This window comes from Trichoderma camerunense, assembly GCF_050948025.1.
Source record: "Trichoderma camerunense strain CBS 138272 chromosome Unknown V8C40scaffold_14, whole genome shotgun sequence".
In the NCBI taxonomy this organism is placed as follows: Eukaryota; Fungi; Ascomycota; class Sordariomycetes; order Hypocreales; family Hypocreaceae; genus Trichoderma; species Trichoderma camerunense.
In genome coordinates, this window is record NW_028145356.1 from 488,482 (window position 1) to 514,215 (window position 25,734).

Below are 25,734 nucleotides of genomic sequence, written 5' to 3' on the forward strand. Positions count from 1 at the left end.
AGAGTTTCAATTGAAGCTGAAGCTCCAGCCTGCAGTCGATATGGGTCTCTGGGTTGGGGAGACAAGGTTCCGTCCGCCAATCAGACTAGGCCAGATGTATCACTGCGACCAATGATGTGGCAAGCTCGACTTTTTTATGGATCTACGGCCTGAGGTTTGCAGTTGGTGGCTGTAAGAAATTGGAATACTTTAAGCTCCTAGAGTGAGCAAAGAGTTGAACCAAGTCTTGAACTCGGCATCTATTGAAATTTGCATATCAATATCAGTATTTAATTAAGTAGTACTGAGATTGTCGCTACACATCCGAGCATACCGAATTTATTGAGTGCCCCATCTCCAACCTTTGAGAGATCGATCCGGATTTAGGCCAAACCAAAATGTCGGCATCGCTTGCACCGGAGTGCAATGAGGTGAAGGAGTAAGTGTGCTCATGGCCTCCAACAGACTCTCTACATTCCACTTATACAATAATCAAGGCGCTACGACACATGCTTTTTAAAATGGTATAGCGAAAGTGAGAGATATTTCCCATGATGATGCTCAAAGCTGCTACATGAACTTACACCTACACAGAATATCTTCGTGGGGCCGAAAAGGACAACAAAGAGTGTGCTGGCTTGTTCAACGAGTATCAGAAGTGCCTAAGCGTACGAACTTGCCAGGGGAGAGGCAAAAGACACTACGATATCGTGCTGACACTTCGATTTAGATTGCACTAAAGAACAGAGGCATAGATAAGCTTCTCGATGAAGCCCGGGAGGACAACAAGGAAAACGATGTAAGGTTAACGGCGCCGAGGAGTAAGTCCACGAATCAAGTCTAAGAAAGACATTATGGTTTATTAATGATTGGCCAGAGTAGCAATGTTTGGCTCGATTCATTGGCAGGGGAGAAGGGCATGCCCGCAGATGCGTTGGCATGCGGAGAGGCTTAGACTTGTAACCTCGTATTTGCAGCTCAGATCCGTACATATAAATATCGCAAGGTCGTTTTTTTGGTGGTTTGTAAGTCGAAAGCCTACGTACTCCTGGCGCAAGCACAACGCAAACATGCATATCCGGGCCGCAGCATCGTGAAATACACGCAAGCAGAGGGGATGGTCGTCAATTAGAAGCCACGTGATTCGCTGCGAGGCGCGAACGCACCTTGAGAGCCTCCACTCTTGGCGGGCGGTTGGCTTTTTAGTGGAGGAGCTGCTGCTTGCCTTGCACTTTTGGCTACGTGCCATCAGGGATAGCTCGCCAAACCTCTCGAAACCTCGCATTGCGGCCTCAGCATATAATCCAGCTTGCGGCTCGGGCTTCTGCTGGGCTTGTCCACCCTCCAGAGACGTCTGTTGCTACTGCCGAGCTTATTCCTGCCAATCGCCGACGCCGACGTGACGCGCGCACTGCCGACCATCGCTCCGGCATCCCACCTTGAGTTCGAGGCGACAAATCACATCGACCCTTTGCTCCTTGGCCAGCGGCATGTCCTACAAGCAGCAGTAACGCTCTATGCACCCCTTCTCGACCGTGACCCTCGGCATCTTCGTCGCTGGCTACATCACCGCGCGTTGGGACCTCGTTACTCGCCTCTATGAGCTGGCAATATTTGCCGCGGAATACGGAGTTGTTGTAAGTCGCAATGCCCTGCACCTTTGCGCCCGCCACGCCTGAGCCTGTCTGGGCATGTCTAACGTCCATCTTTTCTTGTCTCTGCTTCTAGTTGCGTGCAGCCCGCGGCATCGTGGTCTTGAGTGCCTTCTTCCTCGCCATCTTTGTGCCAGTAGCCCTAGTCGCAAGGAGGGAAACAAGACTTGTATGTTGCTATATAAAATCCCCGAGATTGAATTGCGAAACGCCATCGCTCGAGCTGGTATCAAGGCTAACGCGAAGTAACTACAGCACCCACGAGAACAAGGAGCTGGAATATCTGCGCGAGAGCAGCTTAGGAGACGAGGCTCCTTCTGAGTGCTGTGCCTCGTCCTGTCGATAACCATCCTTTGTCATGGTAGAGCATGATGGGTTGATGAGAGTGTTTTGGCCGACAGACATTCGCAAATCTGATCGCACTGGTGTTGTCGTTGGATGGAGGAACTCAACGCTCGATGTTTTCGTCGTCACCATTCTCGAAGATGTTGATGTTAGCTTTTCTATTACCTCCCCCTTCCTCCTGAAGTGAGCTCATTGCTAATGGTCCCAGGCGCTTAATGTCGAGTTCCATCTCAGGTCCGGTACTTTCTTCCGGAGTGGTCCCCACTCTCCGAGCCGGATTTATGACCTCTGTGGGCACTCGTCGATGCATGTTCTAGGTATTTCCAATGCGGCAAGTCAAAGCGCGGTTGACCCTTCGTGGGTATGCGCCAAGACAAGCACTAACAGCCGTTATCCCCGGATTTCCTGCGCCAAGGCCTCCAGTATCCAGCTCATCCTCTACGACAGGCCTCACCCAAAAGGCATGCAGTACATATCCCTCAACCCAATAGCGCTGGCTTTAGGGGACAAAGGATCGCTCCCCGAAGATGTTGCGAGTAGTGAAGATGACAGCGAAGAGACCAAGCAGGAAAAGGCAATCAAGGAAAATCGCCGTAAACTAGCCGAGAAGCTGAAACAGCACAGCATCGTTAGGCGAGTTGCCTCCGCCAGAGACAAAGCGCTGCCCAAAATCGTGAATCAGGTTAATTGGTCCTGGGAGCTGGAGCAGGCGATGCAGCAGAACGTGGGACGACTTGGACCAAGACCGAAGCGAGGACTTAGCGTCTCCGAGAGGGTAGTGGAGTCGGCTACGACAATGCGGAACTATGTGCTCGTGCAGTTGTGGACTCTGTTTTCAGTATACCTCTTCCCGATTGTGCAAAAGGCTTTCATTCTGGTGCTGCTCTTCCATAGGATGGTTGCGGAAATCCTCCTCATTGTCTTGGAATTTCGAGCCAAACCGGGGTATGCCGCCCTCAAGGATATCTCTGCAACCGCCCAGCAGATTGAGATTCGTCTTCAGCAATTCTGCTATTGGCCAATGCAATATGTTACGCTCCGCCAGCGGAAAGCCAACTGGGCAAGTGTCACTACTAGCCATCCAGACTACATTCGTTTCTACAACAGCCTTTGGCTTGTTGCCAACGATGTGATTATCGGTATGGCTGTAGGCTCGTACATTATTGAGCACAAGGACTGGGTTGCAGATCAAATTCGAGATATCCTGCGCACATACACGGTAGAGGCACTCCAACGCGGCATATCGTGGCTTATGGGATGGCCCGCAGGCCTGAAACTGAACGGTGAATTAGCCGCCTTTCTGGGCGATTTGTTTCTCTGGGTCATTGACTATTGGTCAAGTAAGTTGCAATTCGCTTCCCCCGCAGAAGTTCTGCAAACTGACATGGCCTCGCGTCATAGGTTGCATCGAGACTCTAAGCCCCATGCTGCCACACATCATTTGGTTCATTGGGTTTTCGTCTTTTGCAGGGGCAAGCATGCCTATCGCAATGTTTTCAGACTTATTATCGGTCCTCACCATGCACATCTACTCGTTCTATCTCGCGTCTGCAAGGATATACCACTGGCAGCTCACCATTTTGCGGTCTCTCTTCCATCTATTTCGAGGGAAAAAACACAACGTCCTCCGCAATCGTATTGATTCGTGCGATTATGACCTCGACCAGCTGCTTGTTGGGACAATTCTATTTACCCTTCTATTCTTTCTTCTGCCCACAGTGATGGTTTTCTATCTCAACTTTGCCATTGCTAGGATGATTATCATATCACTCAAGGCAGGCTTTGATACGTTGCTATCATGTTTGAATCATTTCCCACTTTTTGCCTTAATGTTGAGGTTGAAGGACCCAAGTAGATTACCTGGTGAGTACAAAATGACACAGAGCGACATGAAAGACAGCCACAGAGATTAACCCCGATTAGGTGGCATTCATTTTGAACTTCGAGATACCCATGAATCTAAAATCCCCGACACTAATGATAAACTTTTTAATGAGCCTCCTACTTCCATTATCTATCTCAAGGTATGAACTCTTCTACCTTATCACTGGTAGGGAAATGTGGCCCTGACTGATCTGTACAGAACATTCCCCTTCCCTTCCACGACATGTTCCACCAATACTTTCAAATGGCTCACCGCATACGCAAGCACTACCTATCACCGCGAGTGTTGTTTTGTTTGTTGACTGGACAGTTTGTCCCTCCGATTAACAGAAAAAATCTGTATAGTCTACAGTACAGCATGTTGCCAGCGAGGAGAGCGACTGTGTGGGAGATGTGGCGGGCAGTGAATATGGAAATCGACATTCCCCAGAAGAAACCGTTTCATTTACCAAATATTCCTGCGTTGCAAAACGGGGGGAAACGGCCGACAGGGTTTGGTAGAACTAGGTCAAGAGATTAGAAGAAGAAAAAAACCAAAAGAATATGGTTTCCTTGAGAATCGATCTTCGAAGTATGTGCCATCGATTGCTGTACGCCTCGAAAGTGGCTTGCTCTAGTTTTTCATCAGTAACTTTAAGCTATCAAGCAGCGTGTTCCTGACCAGGCACGACATCCTTGGGGTAAAGTGGCCTTGACAAAGCTGCGCTTTGTGAAAAATGAAGCACCCACAGGTCCCTTTGGAAGTATATTTCAGATGGTCGACTCATATGTGAAGGTTTGGGAGAATTTAAAGAAAACGTATGAGCTACGCGGCATGGCACCAAAAATTAAATAACCTATCCAATGTTGAATTGCTCTCTGAGATTTCTCACAATCTATAGCATATTTTCCGATCTGCTCCAACTTCCTGGAGACCAAAAGCTGCTTAGTGGGAGATCGTTTAAAATCGTTTATACACCAGTAGCCCTCCACGTCGACTTCAGAATGCCATCCATGTCGGATGCCGAGTTATTAGAACTCATTAAGCTCTCGACTAAGCTACTACAGCTATTAGATTCCGAATGTGAGCTGTCTCGCTCGGAGAACTCGTCAATGCCAACGATTACACTGACTACTCCATGCGGACAAGAGATGGACATTGACACAGCGCCTTCATGGAGAGACGTCAAATTACCAGCCCACTTAGTGAAGCGCGACAAAGGTAGCGAACACGCCAATGGTAATGCCGACGGTAATGGAAATGATAAGAAAGAAAAATACACGTGAGTCTCCTTTAGATCCCTCAGAAATCAATCTGGGCTCATGTAGGCTGCAGGACGACTCAAACAATCGTGACCGAAAAGATGACAGGCCAGGGTCACCTCCGAGCCAAGAGAACGATAAAAAAGATTAGAAAAAAAGTTCAAGGTGTAAATGGAAGAAGAGTCGGCGAAATCGAGACTAGGGGCGGGAATGATACAGAGGGCCTTTCCCTCGATCAGCCTGATGTCAGCGACAAGACCACGCTCTAGAATTACCTCCAGCACCTAGGCCGATCCCCCATGAAATCCACATCCGGCTATCGCAAGGCAATCTTTTTGTTGCGTCATAACGATTCGGGTTGATGACGCCTTCACTTCGAGTCACTGAGAGACAGGCCTGGCTCAAATCCTGTCTTCTTTTCGTGGAGTGCTTGATGGGTTTTGCTTGACAACAGCGATATTCAAATAGCATTACAAGATCTAAATTTGCTGATGGTTGGAGACATGGGTTTGGTTAATGGATAGGCGCACTACCTATGATACCCCTTTGCTAGATTTCACAATATAAGATGATTATATTCCGCCTAGTGCCTCTCCATACTTCGTGTTCCTATCCTTCGGTGAAACCATCGAGAACAAACAGTTTCTCTGCGCATTTAGACCTCGTGAACTGGCAAATGCCCCTTATTCATATATTATCTTGAATTTGAGAGTACCAATAACGTATTCACACACCCTCTGTTATCTTTCTAGTAAGTCTTTATTGATGCTTCAAAAGTTGAAGTTCATACACTAATGGAAGTATTACTGCCCTACTACTAAGGTAGGTGCTTCAAGTGATAGCAATTATGGTAAAAAGCATTTTCCGTTTCTCTCTATCCTATAGGTCAAGTTTATCATTGATCTCGGTGCTGCCTGCCCCATCCTAGTGCTGATATAACAACAATTGATGCCTCAGGTATATACCTATGCAAGCATGTACATTCGCCAAGCAGGAAATCGATGAGCTCATCTTTTAATTTTACATTAGTGACTCTCTCCTCCGCTCGCGTACCCTTTTTGACCGTCTCTCTAATAGTTTCTAAAAGCACATTCATGAAACCTCTTCATAATCCTTGAAATGGTCTCTCTGTGACCTCTCCAATATATCTATTCACCAGGTTAGACTCTAACAAAGCAAACAGCCGGGCAGGGATGGCAGCACTGACAATGTCCTGCAAGCTACCATTGTTTGACAAACGGCTTTTATCTTGCTCTCTCTCTCTTACGGAACATCTAAACTCGGTATGATACCTTGAAATAACAGGCTTGACTCATGACTAATAAAGCATCAGCATCTCATGGCCCCAGCCGTACGAAAACGATAACATACGTACTCTTTTGCAGCAAAGCTGTATCATCGAACATTCTAAAACTCTGTCTCACTTTCTCTCAGCGGTTGGTGCCGGTCATCTCGGTGTCTTCATCGTGACTCTGAGCTGCTGAAGTCCCAGTGTTGGTGTTTGGTGCCGGATATTGCGCGGTTTCTCCAGCCGCTGGGTAGCGGACAAACGATTCTGGACCAGGATGGGACATGGGAAAACTCTGGATTCCATGCTGGCTGGCGGGCAAAGCATAGAACTGGTTGTTATCCAAATATTGCCCCTGCTGTTGTGCTCCGAATTCGGCAGTCCCAAAGGTGGCCATACTGAACTGTGCTGGAGCGTTTACGAATCCAACGCTTTGGCCTGTAGAAGCTGTCGAGGCAACTCCCGGAAATATCGACGACTGCGCTTGGAAAGGAACAGGATGACCATGCGGACCACTGATGGGCCTCGCCATGAGATTATTAGCTGCCTGAATTGAACTGACGTTCAAAGGGTTCTGGAACAGCTCCTGTCTTGGCAGGAATCTCTGAGTCTGAAATGCTGGATCATCCTGCATTACGTTCGTCTGGGGGTAGTTGGGAGGGCCACCAGGCACAACTCCCGCGAAGACACCAGTCCGAGAAGCTCGAGGGGTCTCTTGATCATCTCCATCGTGGCGGGTCGGATCGATAGGAGTTCCGGCACGAGGAGTGCGGTTTCCAGGGGCAGCCCTCTGCCTGGCCCGAGCCGCGGCTTCGGCGGCGGGAGTACCTGGGGCGCACCCAGTTACATCGTATCCCTTTCGAGGCATCCTTCTTGTTGTTCGCTAAAGATACCGAAAGAAATGCCTGAGAAAGATTAGTCATGGACAAGGAGAAACAAAAACCGGAAGCAAGCTGCGACTTCGGGGACGAGATTGGTATGGGACGAGCCTCACTATATTTATGTTATGGATAGGATGGTACTGTTACGGAATGACGAATGAAATGGTGAACCAAATGCGTTTGATGAAGTAAAACGCTACGGAGTTAATGATATGATGCCAAGGTCCCGAAAGTTGCGTCGGGAGAATATGCGCGGTTCCTTGTTGCAGATAGAAGTATCACTTATTGATCAGTTTGCAAAAGTCATTAACCGGCCAACCAAAGGATAACTGAGACGAAAGTGACAATGCTCGTTTAATCACAACGGGATGGAACGGGTATCTGTCGGTTTGCTTCGAGGAAACCTCAACGGAGCGAAGTGAAGGAGGGACTGAAATTATAAACGAGACGAGTCCATTTGGCTGCCAGCACCAAGTAGTTCAATATGGAATGCATATTTAAGTTGAGCGGCTAAGGGTTTAAGTATCATCTCTGAACAGTATCTGAATGTGCTGGACGTTCGATATCCTGTTTTTTTTTTTAAAAAAAAAAAAATCTAAATACTCAGTATCTATTGGGCTACAAATAAACTATCCAGATAGGCGGCACCTTTCATTACCACCCAAAACCACAATGAAAGTTTGTCTACTACCTAGTAGGTACGCGAGATATACTAAGTTTTTTCTAAGAGAGGTAGGTATCTATAAACAAAGAGATGCTGACAGCTTCGGTCTACAAAGACGGTGTGTCGATTCACTCTTCGGCATCAGCCATCTCGACATCCTCGTTCTTTGACTTCTTCTTCTTCTTTTTCTTCTTTTCCTGTTCCTCGCCATCTTCTTTTACTTTCTTCTCTTTCTTCTCCTTTTTCTCTTTCTTTTCTTTCTTCTCTTTTTTCTCCTTCTTTTCTTTCTTTTCTTTCTTCTCCTTTTTCTCCGTCTTCTCTTCTCTTTCGTCGCCATCTCCGCCGGTTGCCTCCTCATTTTCGTCTGCCTTTTGATGAATCTGCTCAACATCCTCGTCGTCCTTAGCCTTTTCATGAATCTGCTCAACATCCTCGTCGTCCTTGACAGCCTTCTTTTCGCCATTCGCTTTGGCCTCTCCCTTGTTCTTAGGCGCAGCCGCAGCTGGGGCCTTGATCTCATCCAACTCCTTCATCCAGTTCTTCCAGTCAAACCGCCGTGTTTTCCACATATCTCCCTTCCACGTCCGCCAGACGCTCCTGCCCATCCATGACTCCCTCAGCTGGGATTCGTGCGCCCCGAGGGCGGTTATGATCCTATCCTTCATGTGCTGAGGGATGCTCCAATCCTTACCCTTGCTAGGGATTTCAGCGATGGCGTTGATAAGGTTGTGGCCATACTGAGATGTTGCCAGGTCGGATATGTGTGGCATCAATGTGTTTATGAGACTCTTTTGGAAAATGGAGTTGGTGGACGGCGTATTGATGGCGGTAGTGAGGACGGTGACGGTTGGTAGAGACGTATTGGCGAGGCGGAGGACAATGTCGGATGGCAGAGCATTGATTGATTCTTGAACACCTTTTGATGGGCCGGGTATTGAGAGCAAAGTGGTAAGTAGATTGGCGCCGTGAGATTGGACGGCATACTCGTTCTTGGTTAGTTGTTGTACGTCCTTCTTCTTTTTCTTCTCTTCCTCTTCGCTGGCTGAAAATGAACACAAGGTCATGACTAGATCGGCGGGTTGGCTGCCGCATCCCTCTTTCAAACTTTTTATCAACTTTTTGATTTCATCATTGATGTTTCTAGCCGCGCATCGTTCAAAAAGAGTCGACAAGACGTTATATCTTGATTTAGAGACTAATTGGGGAATAGTCGGCGCAATTTGATCGACAGCCTTTGCGAGGTCATCTTTGCCCAGCCGTTGAAGTACCTTGATAGCAGGGTAGCATGAGATGTCGTTACGGACATAGCCTTGTATCCTGGGTAGGAATATATTCTGGTTAAGAGCCTTGAAAATCTTTCCCGGCGCATGCGCGACGAGCGTTTCGATAAGTCGCGAGCCAATTTGGTCGTATATCATGCCGTTGACGAATTCGGAAGCAGCAGAAGAGCCATCAGACAGTGATCTGGGAGCGTCGGGGAGAAGCAGCTGGAGAAGGGAAGGGGAAGCATCGTCGGCTTTCCCATCCTCACCCTTGGGCTCACCCTTGTTGAGCGTTAAATCAAGTTCCAGGATGAGCTGCAGAATCGGGTTGCCAATGGGGTGTTTGGCCAGGACCTGGATTCCAGTGGCATCCATTCCCGCTACCGAATCTCGCATGATCTTGTTGGCTGCCATGGTAAAAGATGCCGGCACTGCTCGCTTGCCGTGGTTTTGCGCATCTGCTGCTGTAGATCCAACAACTGTAATCTTCTCCTTCCTCTTGCTCTTTAGTAGTGTACGCGAAGACTGTTCTTCAAGAGGCATGCCGGATAATACTAGTAGCAACACTCGCAGGGTATGTGAAGCGAATCGGTCGGTGATGAGATAACCCAAGCTGCCCTCAAGCTCATCTAGTGTCGCCAAGAATAGATGTTCCATGGAAGCTTCAGGTTGCTGCGCATCGACATCTGCACCCTTGGTATCCATCACAAAACCGGTAAAACCAGCAAGCTCTTGCGTGACAACACCAGCAGATCGGAGGAAGAGCGCCTCACAGCAGTGGCTAGCAAAGCGGTGCTGCACCAGCGACAAAAAGTGGCCGCCAAAGGCTTCGAACAATTGCTTTTTCTGGGCTGTGGAGGCGAGTTGTATCAGTCGCTCCATCAATCGAGAGCAAGACTGGCTACTGGCGACCTTGAGCTCCTTGCCTTTTGCTTCTCGGTAGACGCTCTGCAGAAAGATGTCTCGCTCCTCGGGGGTCGGGAATTGGTTCAATTCCAGCATCTCATCAGCTCGTCGGAAGTACTCTTGCTCGTCATCAGCCAGCATGCCGAAGAATTCCCTTTCGCCGGCATGGCCTTGGTGTTGTGAGAATTCTTCGTCACCATATCCGTAATCGTTGCCGTCGCCTTCGTCATCTCGACGCTGGCGCTTGGTGTCGGCATCGAAATTCGCTTCAGTGTCGTCGTATCGCTTCCTCTTGCGCTCATCGCGATCGCCTCCTCGTTTTGTTCGTGGTTTCGGCATTGTGTCGGTGGTAATACAGTGGACAATTTGCTTGGTGTAGAGAGCTGCGATGAGCTTTGGAACTTTTTTTTTCTTGGACGAAGATTATCACCGATAAGATCTTATCGTGGCTAGCGCAATTGGCAGGGGTTCGAAAAACGTCAAAGTGGGGAAAATAGGTGCATGAATCGCGAGAATATGTCAACCATAGGAGCAGCTGATGATGTAGTAATAAATGTTGGGAAAATAACTTTTTTAAATATATATATATATATATATATATAAATCAGTATGTTATAAATTGTTAATACTTTTGTTAAAAATGTTACAACTTTGGAATGAGAAGGAATGCCATTGTTCGTGTTGAAGATGATCTTGGATCAAATGCCTGTGTAAATTTGTGTCGAAAATATCTATGGTTTCTTACAATAAATCGTCGGTGTGAGTGTACAGAGTACATGGGAAAACAGATCGGGCCACACAATCTGAGAATCTATCTAATGGATGCCGTCTATGTCTGAGGGATGATATGGCCCTTGCTTCATAGGGGAATTCCCTGTGCTAACTCGTTCATGGCTTTGACGAGGCCTTCAACGGTCCCCTCCAGGGTCTGTACATTGACCACGACACGCAAGAAGCTACCGTGGTCACCCGGAGCGTAATCAACCATGAATCCTCTGCCAACAAGTGCATGAGCAATCTGCTGCGTTCTGGCGGTGTTCACCTTGCTGTCAGAAGGCAACTGGCCTCCAGGAGCCGAATAGAAGCAGACCTGGAGACAGGGTGTAGGATACGATGAAACCATGACAAAGTTACCGGTTTCTTGCAGAAGTTTGAATAGATAGCTAGCCATATCGAAAGCGTGATCGATTTGTCGCTCGAATCCGTTGGCGCCATAATATAGCCAGGCCAAGGCAACCTTGAGCGTGTCTCCTCGCCGGCCACATTGCAGCGTCAAGTCAGCCAGGTCCCAAATTTCGCCATCGTCGCTTCCGTGGAAGAGATATCCTGCAGAGGTGCTGTTTGCCTGCTGAAAGATACGCATATCCGGGCCCAGGAGCAAGGAACAGGTGACCGGTGCATTGAGCATCTTGTGCGGGTTAACAGTCAGCGAATCGGCCAGGTGCGAGCCTTTCATCTTCCAACTTTGCGCCTTTGAAAAGATGACGCTACCGCCCCAGCTTGCGTCAATGTGCATCCACAGACCAAACTCTTTGCAAATCTTGGAGATGTCTTCAAACGGGTCAAAGGAGCCCTTGACCGTAGTGCCGGCCGTCGCGTTAACATAAAACGGCGTCTTCCCCTGCTGCTTAGCAAGTAAAACCAATTCCCGGAGGGCTTCTGGCTTCATCCTGCCCTCGTCGTCCACAGGAACCGCCCACACGGCGGATGAGCCCATGCCGGTTGTCATTGCGGCCTTTTCCACGGAATAGTGGCCATGGGCACTTGTAAAGACGACGAAATCATGCTTGCCGTTTCCTTCCGTCTTGCTTTCAGGGTATAGCGTATTGCGAGCTACGATTAGAGATGTGAGATTGGATCCACTGCCACCGGGACATGATACACCGCCAGCAAAGTGTCCGTCAAATCCGAACAGATTGGCGAATGCCTTAGTAGTCGTCTTTTCAATGATAGTCAACGCTGGAGAGACGTGGTAAACATGTAGCTTGAGAATTGTTAGGATAATTGAACCACAACTTTTGAACCACAACTTGGAAGGGGTCTCCTACATTGGTGTTCAAAACGGACAGTAAGAGATCAGCTACAACTCCCACCTAGCACAATTTTCTGTCAACTTTGAACTCATAAGCCATTCTTACAATGTTAGCACATACTGGTGTATTACTCGCGTACAACTTATCCATGAAACCTTGATCCCATGTGTTAACGCTGTATTTGAGTAGCCTCTCAATGCCCTGCAGGAGGCCATCTTTGCCTAGTCCCTCCTCTGGGAGAAGGAACTTCAACCTGGCAACGAGGTCCGAAGGCTTTTTTGAGTCAATCAAGACATTGTGAGGCTCTCCATTGGCATTCAACCCCAGGTTCCCCGTAGCTTTGTGGGCCGCAGCATCATCGGCGGCCTTGATGAAGGGAATAATGAGCTGCTGAACAGACTCTAAGAGCTATAAGAAAGACTTAGTGAACGAAAGGTCCAAATGACCCAAAACATGTACGCACATCGGCCGTCTCCACAGCCCTGTTAAGCTGGAGTTGAGGTCCGCCGTTGCTGATGAAACCGTTGCTAGTGGCGGTCATGGTGGATGGTTTTACGGAGCCAGAGAGGGAAAATGATGTTGAAAAAAAGTTCAAGAGCGTAGACACTAAGATAACAAAAAGAGCCACCCTCTTTATTTACTTGGATTAAATCGCTCAGCCTCACTCGAAGAGAGGCAACAAAGATGACAGAATCAAGTCAGGAAAAATGGAAACCTTGTCTGTCACAGTTCACAGGGCTTACGAGGGATACAAGGCTCCGAATCTCGGCCAAATGTCTCTACGAAGAGAAGGATCATAGATTGATATCCCACGCAGACAGATCCTTATATCAGCACTAGGGTGAAAATTGAGGGAAAAATAGTCAACCGAGTCTTTACCGCATCGACAGCCAAAGCACGCCTTCAAAATCAGGTGAAAATGGGCGTCCGAAGAGTTTTTAGCCTCTCGGCAGAATCGCTATACCAATTGCGCCATTGAGCGGCCGTCTGTCGTTTTTCTTCGGCTTGTCGTTCGGCCTGTCGGGAATTTTTTCTCACTTTGGGGCTGCGCGGATGTGTCGATACCCTTGGTAATTGGCGGTTAAAGACGCCGCTAACACCGGCTAACCCACACTACCAAAGTACAGGGACAATCTTGAAGCGATGTTCCGAATTCCAATTGCCGTGCCAGTGGATCGCGTTGGACGCTGGTAAAAATGACTTGTGATGATAACAGCCCTGCCTGAAGACTGTAAGAGTGCCTCGGTACGAGGCTTCAGTGCTTGGCCATCATCGATATAAATGCGAGTAAGACACTGAATCATGTACTGGGTAATAAGCTGCATAAGTAGCGATGAGGTTGCCTGTCGGGGAGATGACAACATCTCAGCTTCAGCCTCTCGCAATATCAGTGAGACAACAGAACAAATAAGGCGACCAGTGATATCGCAGCCCAATTCTCAAAAGAGAAAGGCATCTACACCGTAAGCATAAAGGCTCGCCTGTGTTGAATATCAGGCTGCATCACGCTAGTCAAGGAAATAAATTGGGATACTTCTACTGCATGATGATTCGTAAATGAGCTTGCATTGCAACCAGCCATGACGCAATTCCAGGTATGACGATCAATGGCTGCAAAGTTGTTCGCCATGACTACCAAAGCCTCATTTTACCTACAGTAATTGATGAATGCTTGCAGATTCCGCTCCAATAACCCGATACCAAGACATCACATCTGATAGAGTCGACAAGTCCCACATCAGTATGAAAGCGCTATACCAGTTCTACGAGGTGAAATAAAACAGCCAAGTCGAATCAACACTGCCGCCGCTCTTTTAATTAACCATTACCATCATCCCAGCAGACGGTGATACACGACATTACATGCGGTGGACTGTGGGGCATGTCTGCTCGTGTATCCCCACGTTTTATTCCCCGTAGCTAAATGACTGTTCACAAGCAACTCCGATTTAGATCGTCATTTGTATCGAGTCACTTACAGAGTGTTTATTGAAAATTGATCAGCGTGTTGATGTGTTCCCCCTTGTTTTCTCTCTTTGTCTGCTGATCAGACGTATACTTGCACTAATAATGCGAAGATTTGTGTGCATACCTCTAGTAGCCGATCCCAGGAGCCTTGCCTCGCTCTGTGAATCGAAACAACAGTGCACGCGGGCAAGCACGGTCCAGATGTCCGACAGCCAAATCATGCTGTCAAAATTCTGTCCCCCGCTCTCTATCCAAGTTGCGAGAACAACTCAAATGTTTCGCAGTGACACGTTATGACACTACCACAGACACCAGTCCGCATCATAGGAGCGGGAATCGGAGGACTGACCCTCGGCCGTTGTCTGCTCAAATATGGAATCCCTGCGGTTCTCTACGAGAGAAAGCCCTCAAATCCCCGTCATGATTACGGAATCACGCTCCATGCTCCGTCATATATGCCTCTTCTGGACATCCTAGGCATGGACGAATTTACCTTCAGACGCAGCATAGCGGTGGACGGATTGTTGGGTGGAAGCGGCAACATCGAATCAGGATCCTTTGCTTCTCTTAGGAGAGTGAAATCAACATCGTTTCGCGCTCATCGCGGTAAATTTGAGAAATTGCTCTGCGAAGGGCTTGATATCCAATGGGAAAACTCCCTCGAGAAAGTGGAAGAGGCACCTTCAGGGATGATTCTTCACATGCAAAATGGGGAGAAACTGGAGAGCACATGTATTATTGGAGCTGACGGACCTCATTCCATTACTCGAAAGTCTCTCTCCCCGGGTACGTCATTCAACGTTCTTCCCTATGCTGTCTTTAATGGCAAACGACGGGTAGACCGTGCTCTCTACGACAGTCTTTATGCTCCAGCGTTTAAAGGCTCCAACGTTATTAGGATGAAACAAGGCGACACGGTCCTAAATCTGTCCGTCAATGAGCAACAGACAGACTCTGTGAGCATTGGTTGGATATTTTCGCGGCCAGCTAGAAGCCCCATCGATCCGCTTCACCGGCCCAATAGGCCAGTATCAGATGCGATGGATATCCCAAAGGAATTCTTCGATGAGATAGAAAGGCTCCATGGGCTAGACCAGCCTTTCAAAGAAGTTTTCGATATAGAGAAGTTACAAAAGGAACGGGTTTTGCATTGGCTTATGCGGACAGTCCTTGTCAGTCACCAAGAACTTTGTACGCTTGCAAACAAGGGCGTCTTCTTTATAGGTGATTCAGTTCATGCAGAGCCCATTCTGGGCGGCGAGGGTGCAAACAATGCCATCTATGATGGCATGGAGCTTGCAAAGTGCATTTCAAAATTTGGACAAGGGGGTATGTCAACTTGGTACAAATCTCGATATCCCGCGTGGAAAGACGGGGTTAGCCAAAGTGAGCAAGCTATTGCTGTCATGCATAGAGAGTAGCTTCAAGGCTACTGAACAACCATATCATTCTTTGACGAAATGGCTGCATGGAAATGACATGACTGTGAAGTAGTATACATCTTATCGGTCCGTGTATCTGTTGTGTTTACTGGGTAGAGCAAATATAAGTGTTTAGCCTCTTACCTAGATATTGTAGGGTAAGAAATTTTTGGAGTTGTGGTAATATCCAGACCAGGCTTTTTGTCTTGGGTTTATTAAATTGACGAAGAATGTTGCAATACGCAAAGATAATTTTTTCTCTATGGAAACATGGATGTCAGCCAGCTATGACCCGTAAACAGTCGTTTCTCAAGGTGGCTCATGTGCTTTGATTATGCCTCCACGATCCAGTATTTTTCGTTTGGAGTCTTGTCCTCTCAATTATCTAGATGTAACATCCATGTCGTCCATCTTCCCCTCCTCTCCCTCATAAATGCAACCTACCAACTTACCTAGGCGTGGAATAGGTTAGTGGTGGCAAATATCAGCGTTGCATCATCTTGATGAGATTCTGATAGGGCCGAGGGCGATGTGCTTTGACTGCGGCATCTGCTCGATGATGCAGAAGACTCATGACTTGCAGGCCCCCTGAAGCTCCACACGGGCGGGCACGTTCAAGCGTGTGCTAGTGCTGGAGCCCGTGCCCGTGCTCCGTTTGGCCAGAATGTCGAGGTCGTGGGCTGTTTGTATGCAGCAGGGAGGTTCGGTATCACAACCACAACCGCCGAGCGCCGCACAGCCACCAGATGTCGCCGACTGGAATACTGTAAGGGTCAGCCTGTGAAAGATGAAACCAGGTAATACAAGGCGACAATGGCAGCAATAATGCCACCTACCTGAATTATCGCAAAGGATCCGTCTCCCCCCTCTCTTCTCCCAGCCTGCATGGTTGGAAATGACGCCCTGAGTTCCCCCATCGCAACTCACCACCACCACGCCAAACACCAGCATCATATGCCCATATCCATATCCACACACGGAGCATTTCATCAGCCAATCCCTCCCTACAGGCCCCGTTAAGGTTCACTGGACAATGGCGGGGACGTGCCCCGAGTGTCTCTCGCCTAGCAGCTCCGGACCCTGTCCTATCGGCGACGAGCGAAATTGCCCGGGGATGCAGAAAGCCAGAAAGCCGCGCTGGGAGATGCCATCATCAGAACCCCTGGTCTGCATCCCTCTCCGCTGGCCGCGGGCGTTCAGGTTGCATTTGATCCTTTTTTTCTCTTGTCCCCCTCTCTGCCACGGCTTGCTCTATACCTGTATGTCCCAAGTACTCGCAGTAGCGTGTCCTTGTGAGCACCATCAAGACCCCAAAACCAAAACCTTAAAACCTCACCACTCCATATCATCACCATCTCGATGATTTTTTTGACCCTCCCCCCTGATGTATGTCTGTCTGCATGATGCATGCTCTATAGCCGTACCAGTAAATCTTCAGCTCGCATTGTGCCCTAGCAATCGTCCAATATCCAAAGCTGCCACGAGCATCCCCTGATCCCTGGCATCGCTTCCCCCGGGCCCCTGGGCGGACCTTGTCCTCTCTCGGCCGTGCAAAATTTCGCCTCCACAGGCGCCAACACCCGGCAACGCCCATAGCTCTCGCGAAATCCCTGCCCTCTTCCGCCTTTGACAAATTGCCCTGCTTACCACTAAGCTAGGTGCGGTGCAGGCCCTGTCGGCCGCCTTTGATTTTCTCCTCTCATCAATTATCTGCCGGCGAAAGTGGGTTGCGAGGGTGTCTAGCCCGCGATAGCTGCCAGCTGGGTGGTTGGTTCGTCCAATTTGTTGCTCGATCCAGAACGCGGTCTCGCGTACGAGTACACCCATCTTCTCGTGTTGGCGCAAACTATCTTTTTTTTGCTCAGCAAAATTTCTTGCTTCTTTTGTTACATACCTGCTTCCCGTTCTCTTACTGCAGCGAGCGAGCGAGTTCTGAGTTGAGTAAGCGGACAATTGTGACGCTGCTTTGCATGTTCTGGGTTTTGCATCTCGAGCCAATATCACATTTCGTCTGCCCACGCCAACGACACCCTGTCCTCTGAAAGCACATTGCCCTCAATCTCTTCTCTTGCGCTTGCATAGATCAGATCGCATCGCGATATTTCAAAACTGAGACTCGGCTCAGTTCTCAATAGGTGGTCTACCTATACCGGAAATCAGCAAAGCAAACTTCTCTCCTTCCTCCCCCTCTTCGGCGCAAAGCAAGCGCACAACATCCTTCGCCATGGCAGCACAGACACAAACCCCCGTGCCCATCTCCATCACCATCTGCGGCGATGGAGGCTGTGGCAAGTCCTCAATCACCCTGCGGCTTGTACGCTCAGCCTGGACCTCCGACTACGACCCTACAATCGAGGACAACTACAGTGTTACTCGCGTCATCGATGGTGTCACCTACCACCTTTGTCTCACAGACACCGCCGGCCAGGAAGAGTACCGCGGCATGTGGGCGTCTTCCAATCTTGGCGCCGATGCCTTCCTTATGGTCTACGACATCACATCGCGCGACTCGCTCGATGCCCTGCAGCACTTTGACGAGCTCATCGACATGGAGGCTGAGGTCCGCCTCGACAATGCTGAGCGAGCCCGCGCCGCCGGCATCAGCCCGGCCTACACTGGCTCCGGCGCCGGCTCCCGCACCGTCCCACCGGTCAAGATTGTCGCCGGCAACAAGTGCGACTTGCAGGACAGCAGGACCGTTCCAGCCGCCACGGGTCTCGAGTGGGCGCGCAAGCACGGCTCCGGCTTCATGGAGACAAGCGCTCGCCTTGAGGTTAATATTGAGGAGACGTTTGCCCTTATCGTCAAACGTGTAGTTGAGCGCCGTCGCCTCGCAGAGGAGGGCGTCCTGGACAACACCGAGATGAGCGCGCGGGGCATGACGAAGCCGCTAACTCCCCTGCCCGCTGGCACTGAGGAGGACGAGAAGCGCGGGCCAGGAGTTCGCGGCCCTATTCTCAGTGGAGACAAAGTTGGCCGCGGACAAGGTGGTTTCTGGAAGAAGCTGCGTTGTTGGTAGGCTATATGATGACGATGATGAGGTCGGATGCCAAACGAGAAGGGGAAAGGGGGAGTAAGAGAAGAAAAGAGCCAATGTCTTTCGTTTTCCGTTTTAATAGTTTTCCTTTTTCAGTGTCTGAATTCCTGCTATTTGCTTACACAACTGGGCGTATTCTCCTTTGTTTTCTTTGTCGTTGTTCACAGATACCATGGATATGTATGGCGGGCGTCAGGGAGAAATATGATATGGAATAAAAAGCATCGCGAGTGGAGATTTGGTGGACAAGAGTCTGTATTTTTACTATTGAAAGCGTCATGTATAAAAAGTTTCACGTGTATGCAGCATATTGCCTCTTCATAGGCTTAATTACTCGAAGCAAATATCAAGGTGTTCTTAAGAGCCTTGTGAACTTGCGTCTCTGAAATATAATCATCAGTCTTCATTCTTTTCGGTTCCCGATGTAAACGATTCAGATTCTTGTTTTATTAAAAAAGGAGCATATGATGTATCAAAAAGCAAAGTAAAGAAAATCTGAGCTGGGAAAATCGTCTCCTCCACTCTTCCTTGCACGACACACGTCTATAAGCGCCGCAAGATTCGTTGTATATCATCCATTACCGTCCCAAATAATCCCACATAATACCAGTACCCAATGAAAAACTGTGTGTCCTCTCTGTCTATTAGAACGCCCGGCCGAGCTATATCATAATAGATGGTGCCTTCATTACTGCTTGCTTTGGACCCAGTCCCTCCACTTTTTGAACTCTGGATAGTTGAGGCTGACCTTCTTGCCCTGGTATCGAGTCACTTTGACGTCCAGGTCCTGCCACTTGGAACGGCTGCCCATCCAGCCTGCTTTGCGGATCAAGCTAAACAGTGTCTCATCTTTGGTCCATCCTTGCTCTAGTGCTACATCAGGCAAATATGTCGCACCGTAGCGGCGGCCGCGATCCAAAAAGGAGATTCGGATGCCGTGAGTGCCAATTTCCCAGTCGTGCGTGTCGTCCGCCTCTTCAAAGTCTGTGAGCAGTGTCACAGCGGCCTGGAGTGTGGGAAGCTCGCGCTTGGAAATCGGGTTGAAGCGTGTGTCTTGCAGGGCGGAGATTAGGGCGTATTCATGAATGCCCTCGGACAGTGGCTGGGACTCAAAGGTGCCGATGCAGCCGCGGAGGGAGACGTCGTCGTCATCTGGGTCGACTGTGTTCCAGGTGACAAACAGAGGAGCCGCTGTTGGCGGGGTGTCGGGCAGGGAGGATGTGGATGTTGCGGGAGTGGCAGCTCCTGCTGCCGAGAGCGACGTAGAAGACGACGAGGACGACGAGGACGAGACGCCGTCGGCAGCAAGGCGCCGGAGGGCCGGGTTCAAGGGAGCCTCTGAGGGGCCGGTCACGGAAGCGGAGCTGGCCTTGTATGCGGCCCACGAAGACTGGATCTGTTCAAGGGAGAGGGGTTTGCGGTTGTTGAGGTCGGCGTCAAGAGCCTCGAAACATACAACACAATGCTCGACGGTTGCCATACTGGGCTGCAGCGGAGACACGGACACGGAAGAGGCACGGGAGAATAATGTCACGAGAGGCCAGAGGAGGCGGCGAGGATCAGTAGGGGCCACTTGGTTGACTAGAGAGAGGATCGGAACCACAAAACCAGAGGCAAAAGCAAAGGGAGAAGCAAAAGCCCACCCGCAAGACAAGGCGGGGAAGTAGAAGCACATGCAAACGGGGGAATGAGTTCGTGATTCAGGACTTCGGAAACCGGCTGGCGGTGCTGGCGCTCTTCCCGAGCAAGCACCCCCACCTGGAATGACTGAAATACCCCGCGATGCCTGGCTGAGGTGGCTGAACAGGAATCCAAGGTTGGTTGCGGAAGAGGAGTCGAAGGATTCCTGTTAGAGTCCGAGTGCCTTGCATGACGAGATATTCCGAGCACTAGCCACGCTGGCCATTGAGGAGGATGGGGCGCAGCGCACGGATTGGTGTGGCGCATGCAGTCTTTGACATCAAAGTGCCCGCACTAAACCAACCGCGGGGAGTGACGCTCCGTTGGTTTCTGTTTCTGTTTCGGCTTGCGTTTCAACCGCCCGTGACCAGGAGATGATTTTCGTCCTGTTTGTTATCTTGGCACGGCAGTATGAAGTGCATGGTTTTTTAAGAAGTGCATTTGTTAATCTACCAAGTTACCCTATTCTATGTTTGATTTGGCCCATGCAGCGGTTCATCTGTCTCCCATTCTCCCCACAGATGTCAGCAACAAACAATCCAGACGGGGGTATGTCGCTGTTGGCAAGGGTCCTCCAATGCCTGTGATTGATGCTAGAAAAGCTTCTAGCCCAGCATCATGCTGTTAAGTATGTAATGGATATCATTGGATTCTAGTTTTTCTTCTTCATTTTTTCATGTTTTTCAAAATTTACTTATGACATATATTTTCTACTCGAGAGTTAGTCGCCTACCGAGTACCATTACCATGTAAAGACAGTCAATCGGCATTTGATCCGCGCACGCTGTGACTTACAACAAATATCCCCCAGCTTCATTTCCCAGATTCGTCGCCTTATACTCACTGCAACCCCATAAATCCGCATCCTGTTTCCTTATTGTTTCTCAATTCATCATTTTTGTAACCGGAATTCTCATTACGCGCTGGCGTAAATCGCCCTCTTTTCTTATTTTGGCCCTGGCCGGCTCGGATGAGGGATCCTGAAGCACGCCTGCGTTTCAGGTCCGCTGCCCCCTTTCTCCGTCAAGGCTCTGATCGAAACAAATTCGACCGCAAGTTCATGCTTCGATACCCTGCTCTACATACTTTCGCCGCGTTGTAATTCCAGCGGCGCCTCCCCACGTTGCCGCTGTTCAAGTGTTTGCCCGCAGTCTAGATTGGACGGGGTCCAAGTGTCGCTGCGCTTTGGGAGCTGTTGTTTCGGGCCTCACATCGCCCGTGTTTGAGATGCTTCCGTCTTGCCGATGACAAGGAGCGTAGTGCGTTTGACATGTTTCGTAGCAAGAGCGCGACCTCGTACAAATAACGTTCGTCTGCCCTCCTTTCGTGATTGTCTCTTTTTTTTCCTTCTTCATTCCTTTCAAGCATCCTTCACTCACTCCTCGTGTTACTTTCTTTCGGTTCTATCTTCTTGACTCTTGTCGCCGGTCGACTTTCAATCGCTTCTTTCTTCTTCTCGATCCTTTTCTCTTTTTTCGATAAAAAAGCATATTTCCATCATTCAAAATGCAGTTCTCTATCATGACCGTTTTTGCCCTGGCCGCCGTTGCCGTTGCCGCCGCCCCCGCAGGTATGTCAGCCTTGAGACCCTGCTAGACAAAATATATCCTTTATATAGGTTCTCGGTATATGAATCCGGATTTTAACTCCTACATAGGCATTGCTAAGCGTGACGTTGTTTCCAACAACATCCCTGCCAACGTCCCTGCTATGACAGACGCCTCTGGCAATGTGATTCCCTTCAAGGCCGAGGACGTCTACGTCGCTCCCAACTAAAGGGCTTGGGCATCATGCAACAACATCAAACGAATCATTTTAGGGTTGGGATACAGTTAGGGTGCATTGGTAATATGCGTATATCGCTTTGTTTAGGAAAAGGAAGGGGAATGTGCAAGGAGAGCCAACGAATGTACACTTGGGGGGAGTGAATAGTTATTCTTAGGGTGTGAACAATATTTCAATACAGCGGCGCACCTCGTCAGGGGTGTGCCGTTATTTTTCTTCATATATTTGGGCGGCTATTTCATAAATCTCGTGACGAGACGTCGTAGACGCGTTATGGAACTCCAGCAGAGGTCAATTACAGACTTCATACCCATCGGCCACGGTAAGCAGAGCCTCAACATCGGTGTCAGTATCCACCTTTCTCAGTTTAAGAATAGTATTTAGTATTTAGTGATTACTATCGTCGATCCAACGGGAATAAGAAACAACAAATTAATTTAGAGCGACTCCAATAGAAACCAGTTCCGTAGCAATGTGCTGTGGCTGAGCACACTTAAGCGGAAGATTAAGCGGATGGCCGCAGCGGATCTTTGGTGTGTGCTATGTACATACCTCTATGTCTCAGGAACACGACTTCGGTGAGACGCTGTGAATCCGCCGGCAACCGAGTATGGAGTACTCGCGATCTAGACGCCGTATACTGTGTGTATATGTAAACAGATTACATTCTCATATAATAGAAAAAAATTAACGGATATGAAGATACCCGGATGTAAATGCCAAATTACTACTAGGTAGTTAGTGCCTTGCACCTAATTCGTGAAAGGGGGAGGCCATCTGACAGTCCCCAGAGCAGTTTCATTTCCAGGCAGTGATCTGTATCATAGCAGATACCTGCACGGAATATAGTCTGGAGGATTCTCATATGACATTGCTGTTGGCAGTTGGTGCTGGCATCACAAACACACCCTGTGTTGCTTTGTAAATACTCAATACTCAATACTACGTGTACAAGTATTGCCTGTAGCAATGCACCCCGTACAGGGACTCTCATCCGTGTGAGAAACTAGACGCCTAACTTGCGAGCTTTTCCACCGCCTGTCTGGATTCCTGTTGCCAATCAAGGCTCAACTATGAGCTGAACGACTCCACTTTGGGTGCCCAAAATAGCCCGCAAGGGTGTCATGTCAGCCTGGGTGCCGGAGCCAAGTGGTGGGTTCGATCTCGAATATTTGGCTCCATTGAGACTCTGCATCCCGCGCATCTTAAATGCTGACATACATGCAATTGGTCCAGTAAACATTCCCTCGACTGTTGAAACCGAATGCGGACGATCGCTTTAACCCTTGGGTCGCCCGGCAACTTCGATCAGGCAAAAATAGAATCTCACGCTTCTCTGCTCCATAGCGAGCTCCTTTGAGCAGAGGACGGACGAGACTCGGACGAGACAGAATAGGTGCGCTTACGCCTAGTTACCAATGGCGTGATGTCCTCCTAAAGTCCGTGAGGAATATTACTCTGTACTCGTACCAGCTGGAGCCCACCCAGCAAGCACATCTGCGTGTGAATGGGTTCGGGCTCATGCAGCTCTTCGCTTCGTTGGCGAGGGCCATTGAAGCTTGGGGCTGCGTTATTTGACTTGTCGTGGCACAGGATAATCCCTAGTGTCTCCAATAGAGAGAAGCAGGCTCAGCTCCTGTTCTCAGCCGCAAAAAGCCCCGGTCCCCCGCGCGTTTAGGTGTCCACATAATAGGCTGCCAAGTCCGTAGACAAATCCTAAAGTCCTTCCTTGGTTCGTGAGACGGCGGTGGCTCAGTCACCATCTTGTCTGGTGGACGGATGAGGCGCCGTGGGCGGCTCGGCTAGCCACGTTTAGCGTCTTCAAACAAGCGGTCTCTGATATTGTGGGTGGGGATTTGCGCCTTGTTATGGCTCGAATGAGTGGGAGCTGGGGCTGGGCCGCAGGGCAGACTTGATGAGGCTTAAGATGATTAAATAAATAATCGATCAATAAATAAAATGGTGGTAGCCCGCCTATCGCAAGAGGCTTGAGGACCCAAAGCTGCTGACCTGCGAGCCTAACAGCCCTACCATACTCAAGCAAAGCATCCATCACTTGACGGACATGCCCTAATAGACAGCAGCTGGCCTCGACACTTCTTCTGCTTTCCTGCATCTCCAACCATAGGTTGAAGCGTTCAAATAGAGGAGCTATAAGCTGCACGTCAAACCATGCCCAGCCACAGAGCGCAAGCACAGTTCCAGCGTGCAAAATGGCGACTGCTGCTGCTTGCCCCAGCCTGGTCGTTGCAGCTGACACTGGCTTTTGGAATGCTGGGACTCTTCTCATGGAGACTTGGCGACACTATCCATCACTTTGAAGCTCGAGACAAGGCCGGTAAAGCTCCCGTTATCGAATATGTGTAAGTCCATATATCCTGGGGGTCCAACCCGATATGATACTGATGATTCGAAGTTGGGAAGCTACCAATGTCGCATTGTCATCCGTCGTCGCGCTTTGCACCATCTTCGAGATTGCCAGATACTTTTCTGAGTCGCTGACCCCATGGACAATGCTGTTCACGCACGTCGTCAAATTGGCATGCGCATCTGCCATCCTCGCTCTTGACGTAGTCATATATGTGCAACGAAGCGATGCTCGTTATTCTCTGGTTGGACTTGGCATGGACGCCTTGCTACTGTAGGCAATATGTTCAGCAGCAGAGTCATGAATTTGTAAAGCTGACAGGTGGATAGGGTCATTGCCATTTCGCTTGCCATTTATGCCATCATGGCGTACCGTCGGCTGTCCAAGTATGACGACTACTCTCACCCTGTCAACGTCAAGCCATACGGCTTCAACGATGGACTGGATGGCGACACATCATACTCTTCGTTTTCAAGCCGGACAGGATTGCGAACCTCGACAGACAAGCGGGGATCCCTTGGATCAGAGCGTCTCAGCATTGGATCTCTCGGAAGATCCCTCTCGAACCCAACCCTCATTCCACCAGTGGAGCAAAGACCGAGGCGCTATAGCCACGAGAGAGATACGCAATTCGACGAATACATGGTTCGCAAGACTTCGGGCGGCTATAAGTTCGACCCCTCAAGTCCTCCTAGCGACACGCCCTTGGGAGATTCCTTGACAGCAATCGGCGCCATCCATTCCCGCTCAAGAGGATCAAGTATATCGCAGACCATGAGCTACACCAGCGACCATGTCTTGGTTTCGGTTCCAGAAGAGGAGGGCGAGATGGTTGAAGTGCCAAAGGATACCAAACGGGACCATGAGACTTTGCTGGTACGCGATTCACACAAGTGAGGGCAACAACAGGAGATGGGGCGAAGGGTCCAGGTAACAGAACTGGTCGAGCAGCAAGCTCAGCACGGGCGTGGAAGAGGCTAGTTGGAGGTAAATAAAAGATACCCGGGTCAAGGAGGGAATTTTGGCCCCTCGCATATGGTGGTGTACATGGTCTGGCGTTCTGATATGGGCGGAACTTGCGGAGATATTGATGTTACTATGAACTTAGAGAGTCGGACTGGATATAAGGATATAGAATTACAAGGGGGGTTGAAACAGCCTCGTACAGCTATTTGGCGAGAGCATGAGTTCAATAACCTGACGATGAACTTGCGTCGAAAATATGAAACAAAGTTGATTTAAAAGGCAGCTGAACCTACCTACTGAAAATTGGGGCACTGTTTACTCGCGCATATTATATCGTAACAAGGAAGCGGCATTCTAGCTAAGCTAAAGAGCC

General features: G+C 49.3%; 11 protein-coding genes across 11 annotated transcripts; 6 read left to right on the top strand and 5 right to left on the bottom strand.

Annotated features, from left to right (window-relative positions):
- Window positions 1–377: 377 nt before the first annotated feature.
- On the top strand, window positions 378–934 carry V8C40DRAFT_268076 (TRIAP1/MDM35 family protein; the record flags this gene model as incomplete). Its single annotated transcript, XM_083219927.1, has 5 exons — window positions 378–418; window positions 477–514; window positions 574–647; window positions 710–778; window positions 857–934. 5 exons carry the CDS (start codon window positions 378–380, stop codon window positions 932–934), a joined length of 300 nt encoding a protein of 99 aa, XP_083070859.1.
- Window positions 935–1,538: 604 nt separating this feature from the next.
- Window positions 1,539–4,489, top strand: V8C40DRAFT_58728 (phosphatidylinositol N-acetylglucosaminyltransferase subunit Q/GPI1). The gene is made up of 7 exons (XM_083223167.1): window positions 1,539–1,616; window positions 1,708–1,800; window positions 1,887–2,124; window positions 2,185–3,316; window positions 3,378–3,839; window positions 3,900–4,000; window positions 4,060–4,489. The coding sequence occupies exons 3-7, from the start codon at window positions 1,990–1,992 to the stop codon at window positions 4,378–4,380; spliced, it is 2,151 nt and encodes a 716-aa protein (XP_083070860.1). The 5' UTR covers window positions 1,539–1,616; window positions 1,708–1,800; window positions 1,887–1,989; the 3' UTR covers window positions 4,381–4,489.
- Window positions 4,490–6,143: 1,654 nt separating this feature from the next.
- Window positions 6,144–7,174, bottom strand: V8C40DRAFT_251013 (uncharacterized protein). Its single transcript, XM_083217100.1, has 3 exons — window positions 6,436–7,174; window positions 6,323–6,385; window positions 6,144–6,261 (listed from the first exon to the last, which is right to left on the bottom strand). The coding sequence occupies exon 1, from the start codon at window positions 7,022–7,024 to the stop codon at window positions 6,533–6,535; it is 492 nt and encodes a 163-aa protein (XP_083070861.1). The 5' UTR covers window positions 7,025–7,174; the 3' UTR covers window positions 6,144–6,261; window positions 6,323–6,385; window positions 6,436–6,532.
- Window positions 7,175–7,810: 636 nt separating this feature from the next.
- V8C40DRAFT_281014 (RNA-binding RNA processing protein NOP9) lies at window positions 7,811–10,491 on the bottom strand. Its single transcript, XM_083221511.1, has one exon. It carries the CDS (start codon window positions 10,440–10,442, stop codon window positions 8,064–8,066), a length of 2,379 nt encoding a protein of 792 aa, XP_083070862.1. The 5' UTR covers window positions 10,443–10,491; the 3' UTR covers window positions 7,811–8,063.
- A 219-nt stretch (window positions 10,492–10,710) lies between these two features.
- V8C40DRAFT_251017 (pyridoxal phosphate-dependent transferase) lies at window positions 10,711–13,146 on the bottom strand. Its single transcript, XM_083217101.1, has 4 exons — window positions 12,600–13,146; window positions 12,257–12,544; window positions 12,152–12,196; window positions 10,711–12,087 (listed from the first exon to the last, which is right to left on the bottom strand). Exons 1-4 carry the CDS (start codon window positions 12,675–12,677, stop codon window positions 10,963–10,965), a joined length of 1,536 nt encoding a protein of 511 aa, XP_083070863.1. The 5' UTR covers window positions 12,678–13,146; the 3' UTR covers window positions 10,711–10,962.
- Window positions 13,147–14,105: 959 nt separating this feature from the next.
- On the top strand, window positions 14,106–15,762 carry V8C40DRAFT_251018 (FAD-dependent oxidoreductase). Its single transcript, XM_083217102.1, has one exon. The coding sequence runs from the start codon at window positions 14,398–14,400 to the stop codon at window positions 15,523–15,525; it is 1,128 nt and encodes a 375-aa protein (XP_083070864.1). The 5' UTR covers window positions 14,106–14,397; the 3' UTR covers window positions 15,526–15,762.
- Window positions 15,763–15,810: 48 nt separating this feature from the next.
- On the bottom strand, window positions 15,811–16,597 carry V8C40DRAFT_58830 (uncharacterized protein). Its single transcript, XM_083223168.1, has one exon. The coding sequence runs from the start codon at window positions 16,513–16,515 to the stop codon at window positions 16,096–16,098; it is 420 nt and encodes a 139-aa protein (XP_083070865.1). The 5' UTR covers window positions 16,516–16,597; the 3' UTR covers window positions 15,811–16,095.
- Window positions 16,598–17,550: 953 nt separating this feature from the next.
- V8C40DRAFT_58848 (P-loop containing nucleoside triphosphate hydrolase protein) lies at window positions 17,551–18,612 on the top strand. Its single transcript, XM_083223169.1, has one exon. It carries the CDS (start codon window positions 17,750–17,752, stop codon window positions 18,542–18,544), a length of 795 nt encoding a protein of 264 aa, XP_083070866.1. The 5' UTR covers window positions 17,551–17,749; the 3' UTR covers window positions 18,545–18,612.
- Window positions 18,613–18,927: 315 nt separating this feature from the next.
- On the bottom strand, window positions 18,928–20,370 carry V8C40DRAFT_251021 (AMMECR1 domain-containing protein). The gene has a single exon (XM_083217103.1). It carries the CDS (start codon window positions 20,235–20,237, stop codon window positions 19,251–19,253), a length of 987 nt encoding a protein of 328 aa, XP_083070867.1. The 5' UTR covers window positions 20,238–20,370; the 3' UTR covers window positions 18,928–19,250.
- Window positions 20,371–21,748: 1,378 nt separating this feature from the next.
- Window positions 21,749–22,018, top strand: V8C40DRAFT_268084 (uncharacterized protein; the record flags this gene model as incomplete). Its single annotated transcript, XM_083219928.1, has 2 exons — window positions 21,749–21,812; window positions 21,900–22,018. 2 exons carry the CDS (start codon window positions 21,749–21,751, stop codon window positions 22,016–22,018), a joined length of 183 nt encoding a protein of 60 aa, XP_083070868.1.
- Window positions 22,019–23,941: 1,923 nt separating this feature from the next.
- On the top strand, window positions 23,942–25,631 carry V8C40DRAFT_251026 (uncharacterized protein). The gene is made up of 3 exons (XM_083217104.1): window positions 23,942–24,390; window positions 24,444–24,668; window positions 24,725–25,631. Exons 1-3 carry the CDS (start codon window positions 24,200–24,202, stop codon window positions 25,290–25,292), a joined length of 984 nt encoding a protein of 327 aa, XP_083070869.1. The 5' UTR covers window positions 23,942–24,199; the 3' UTR covers window positions 25,293–25,631.
- Window positions 25,632–25,734: the final 103 nt, after the last annotated feature.

What these genes read in the sequence shown, in the direction of transcription:
- V8C40DRAFT_58728 (XM_083223167.1), top strand. Translation starts at nt 1,990, where the DNA reads ATGGTAGAGCATGATGGGTTGATGAGAGTGTTTTGGCCGACAGACATT. An exon ending in GGTCATTGACTATTGGTCAA is followed by an intron (nt 3,317 to 3,377) that starts GTAAGTTGCAAT and finishes CTCGCGTCATAG; the next exon opens with GTTGCATCGAGACTCTAAGC. An exon ending in CTTCCATTATCTATCTCAAG is followed by an intron (nt 4,001 to 4,059) that starts GTATGAACTCTT and finishes TGATCTGTACAG; the next exon opens with AACATTCCCCTTCCCTTCCA.
- V8C40DRAFT_251013 (XM_083217100.1), bottom strand. Translation starts at nt 7,024, where the DNA reads ATGCAGGATGATCCAGCATTTCAGACTCAGAGATTCCTGCCAAGACAG.
- V8C40DRAFT_281014 (XM_083221511.1), bottom strand. Translation starts at nt 10,442, where the DNA reads ATGCCGAAACCACGAACAAAACGAGGAGGCGATCGCGATGAGCGCAAG.
- V8C40DRAFT_251017 (XM_083217101.1), bottom strand. Translation starts at nt 12,677, where the DNA reads ATGACCGCCACTAGCAACGGTTTCATCAGCAACGGCGGACCTCAACTC. An exon ending in TGTACGCGAGTAATACACCA is followed by an intron (nt 12,197 to 12,256) that starts GTATGTGCTAAC and finishes AAATTGTGCTAG; the next exon opens with GTGGGAGTTGTAGCTGATCT. An exon ending in TGTCCGTTTTGAACACCAAT is followed by an intron (nt 12,088 to 12,151) that starts GTAGGAGACCCC and finishes ACAATTCTCAAG; the next exon opens with CTACATGTTTACCACGTCTC.
- V8C40DRAFT_251018 (XM_083217102.1), top strand. Translation starts at nt 14,398, where the DNA reads ATGACACTACCACAGACACCAGTCCGCATCATAGGAGCGGGAATCGGA.
- V8C40DRAFT_58830 (XM_083223168.1), bottom strand. Translation starts at nt 16,515, where the DNA reads ATGAAATGCTCCGTGTGTGGATATGGATATGGGCATATGATGCTGGTG.
- V8C40DRAFT_58848 (XM_083223169.1), top strand. Translation starts at nt 17,750, where the DNA reads ATGGCAGCACAGACACAAACCCCCGTGCCCATCTCCATCACCATCTGC.
- V8C40DRAFT_251021 (XM_083217103.1), bottom strand. Translation starts at nt 20,237, where the DNA reads ATGTGCTTCTACTTCCCCGCCTTGTCTTGCGGGTGGGCTTTTGCTTCT.
- V8C40DRAFT_251026 (XM_083217104.1), top strand. Translation starts at nt 24,200, where the DNA reads ATGCCCAGCCACAGAGCGCAAGCACAGTTCCAGCGTGCAAAATGGCGA. An exon ending in GCTCCCGTTATCGAATATGT is followed by an intron (nt 24,391 to 24,443) that starts GTAAGTCCATAT and finishes GATGATTCGAAG; the next exon opens with TTGGGAAGCTACCAATGTCG. An exon ending in GGCATGGACGCCTTGCTACT is followed by an intron (nt 24,669 to 24,724) that starts GTAGGCAATATG and finishes ACAGGTGGATAG; the next exon opens with GGTCATTGCCATTTCGCTTG.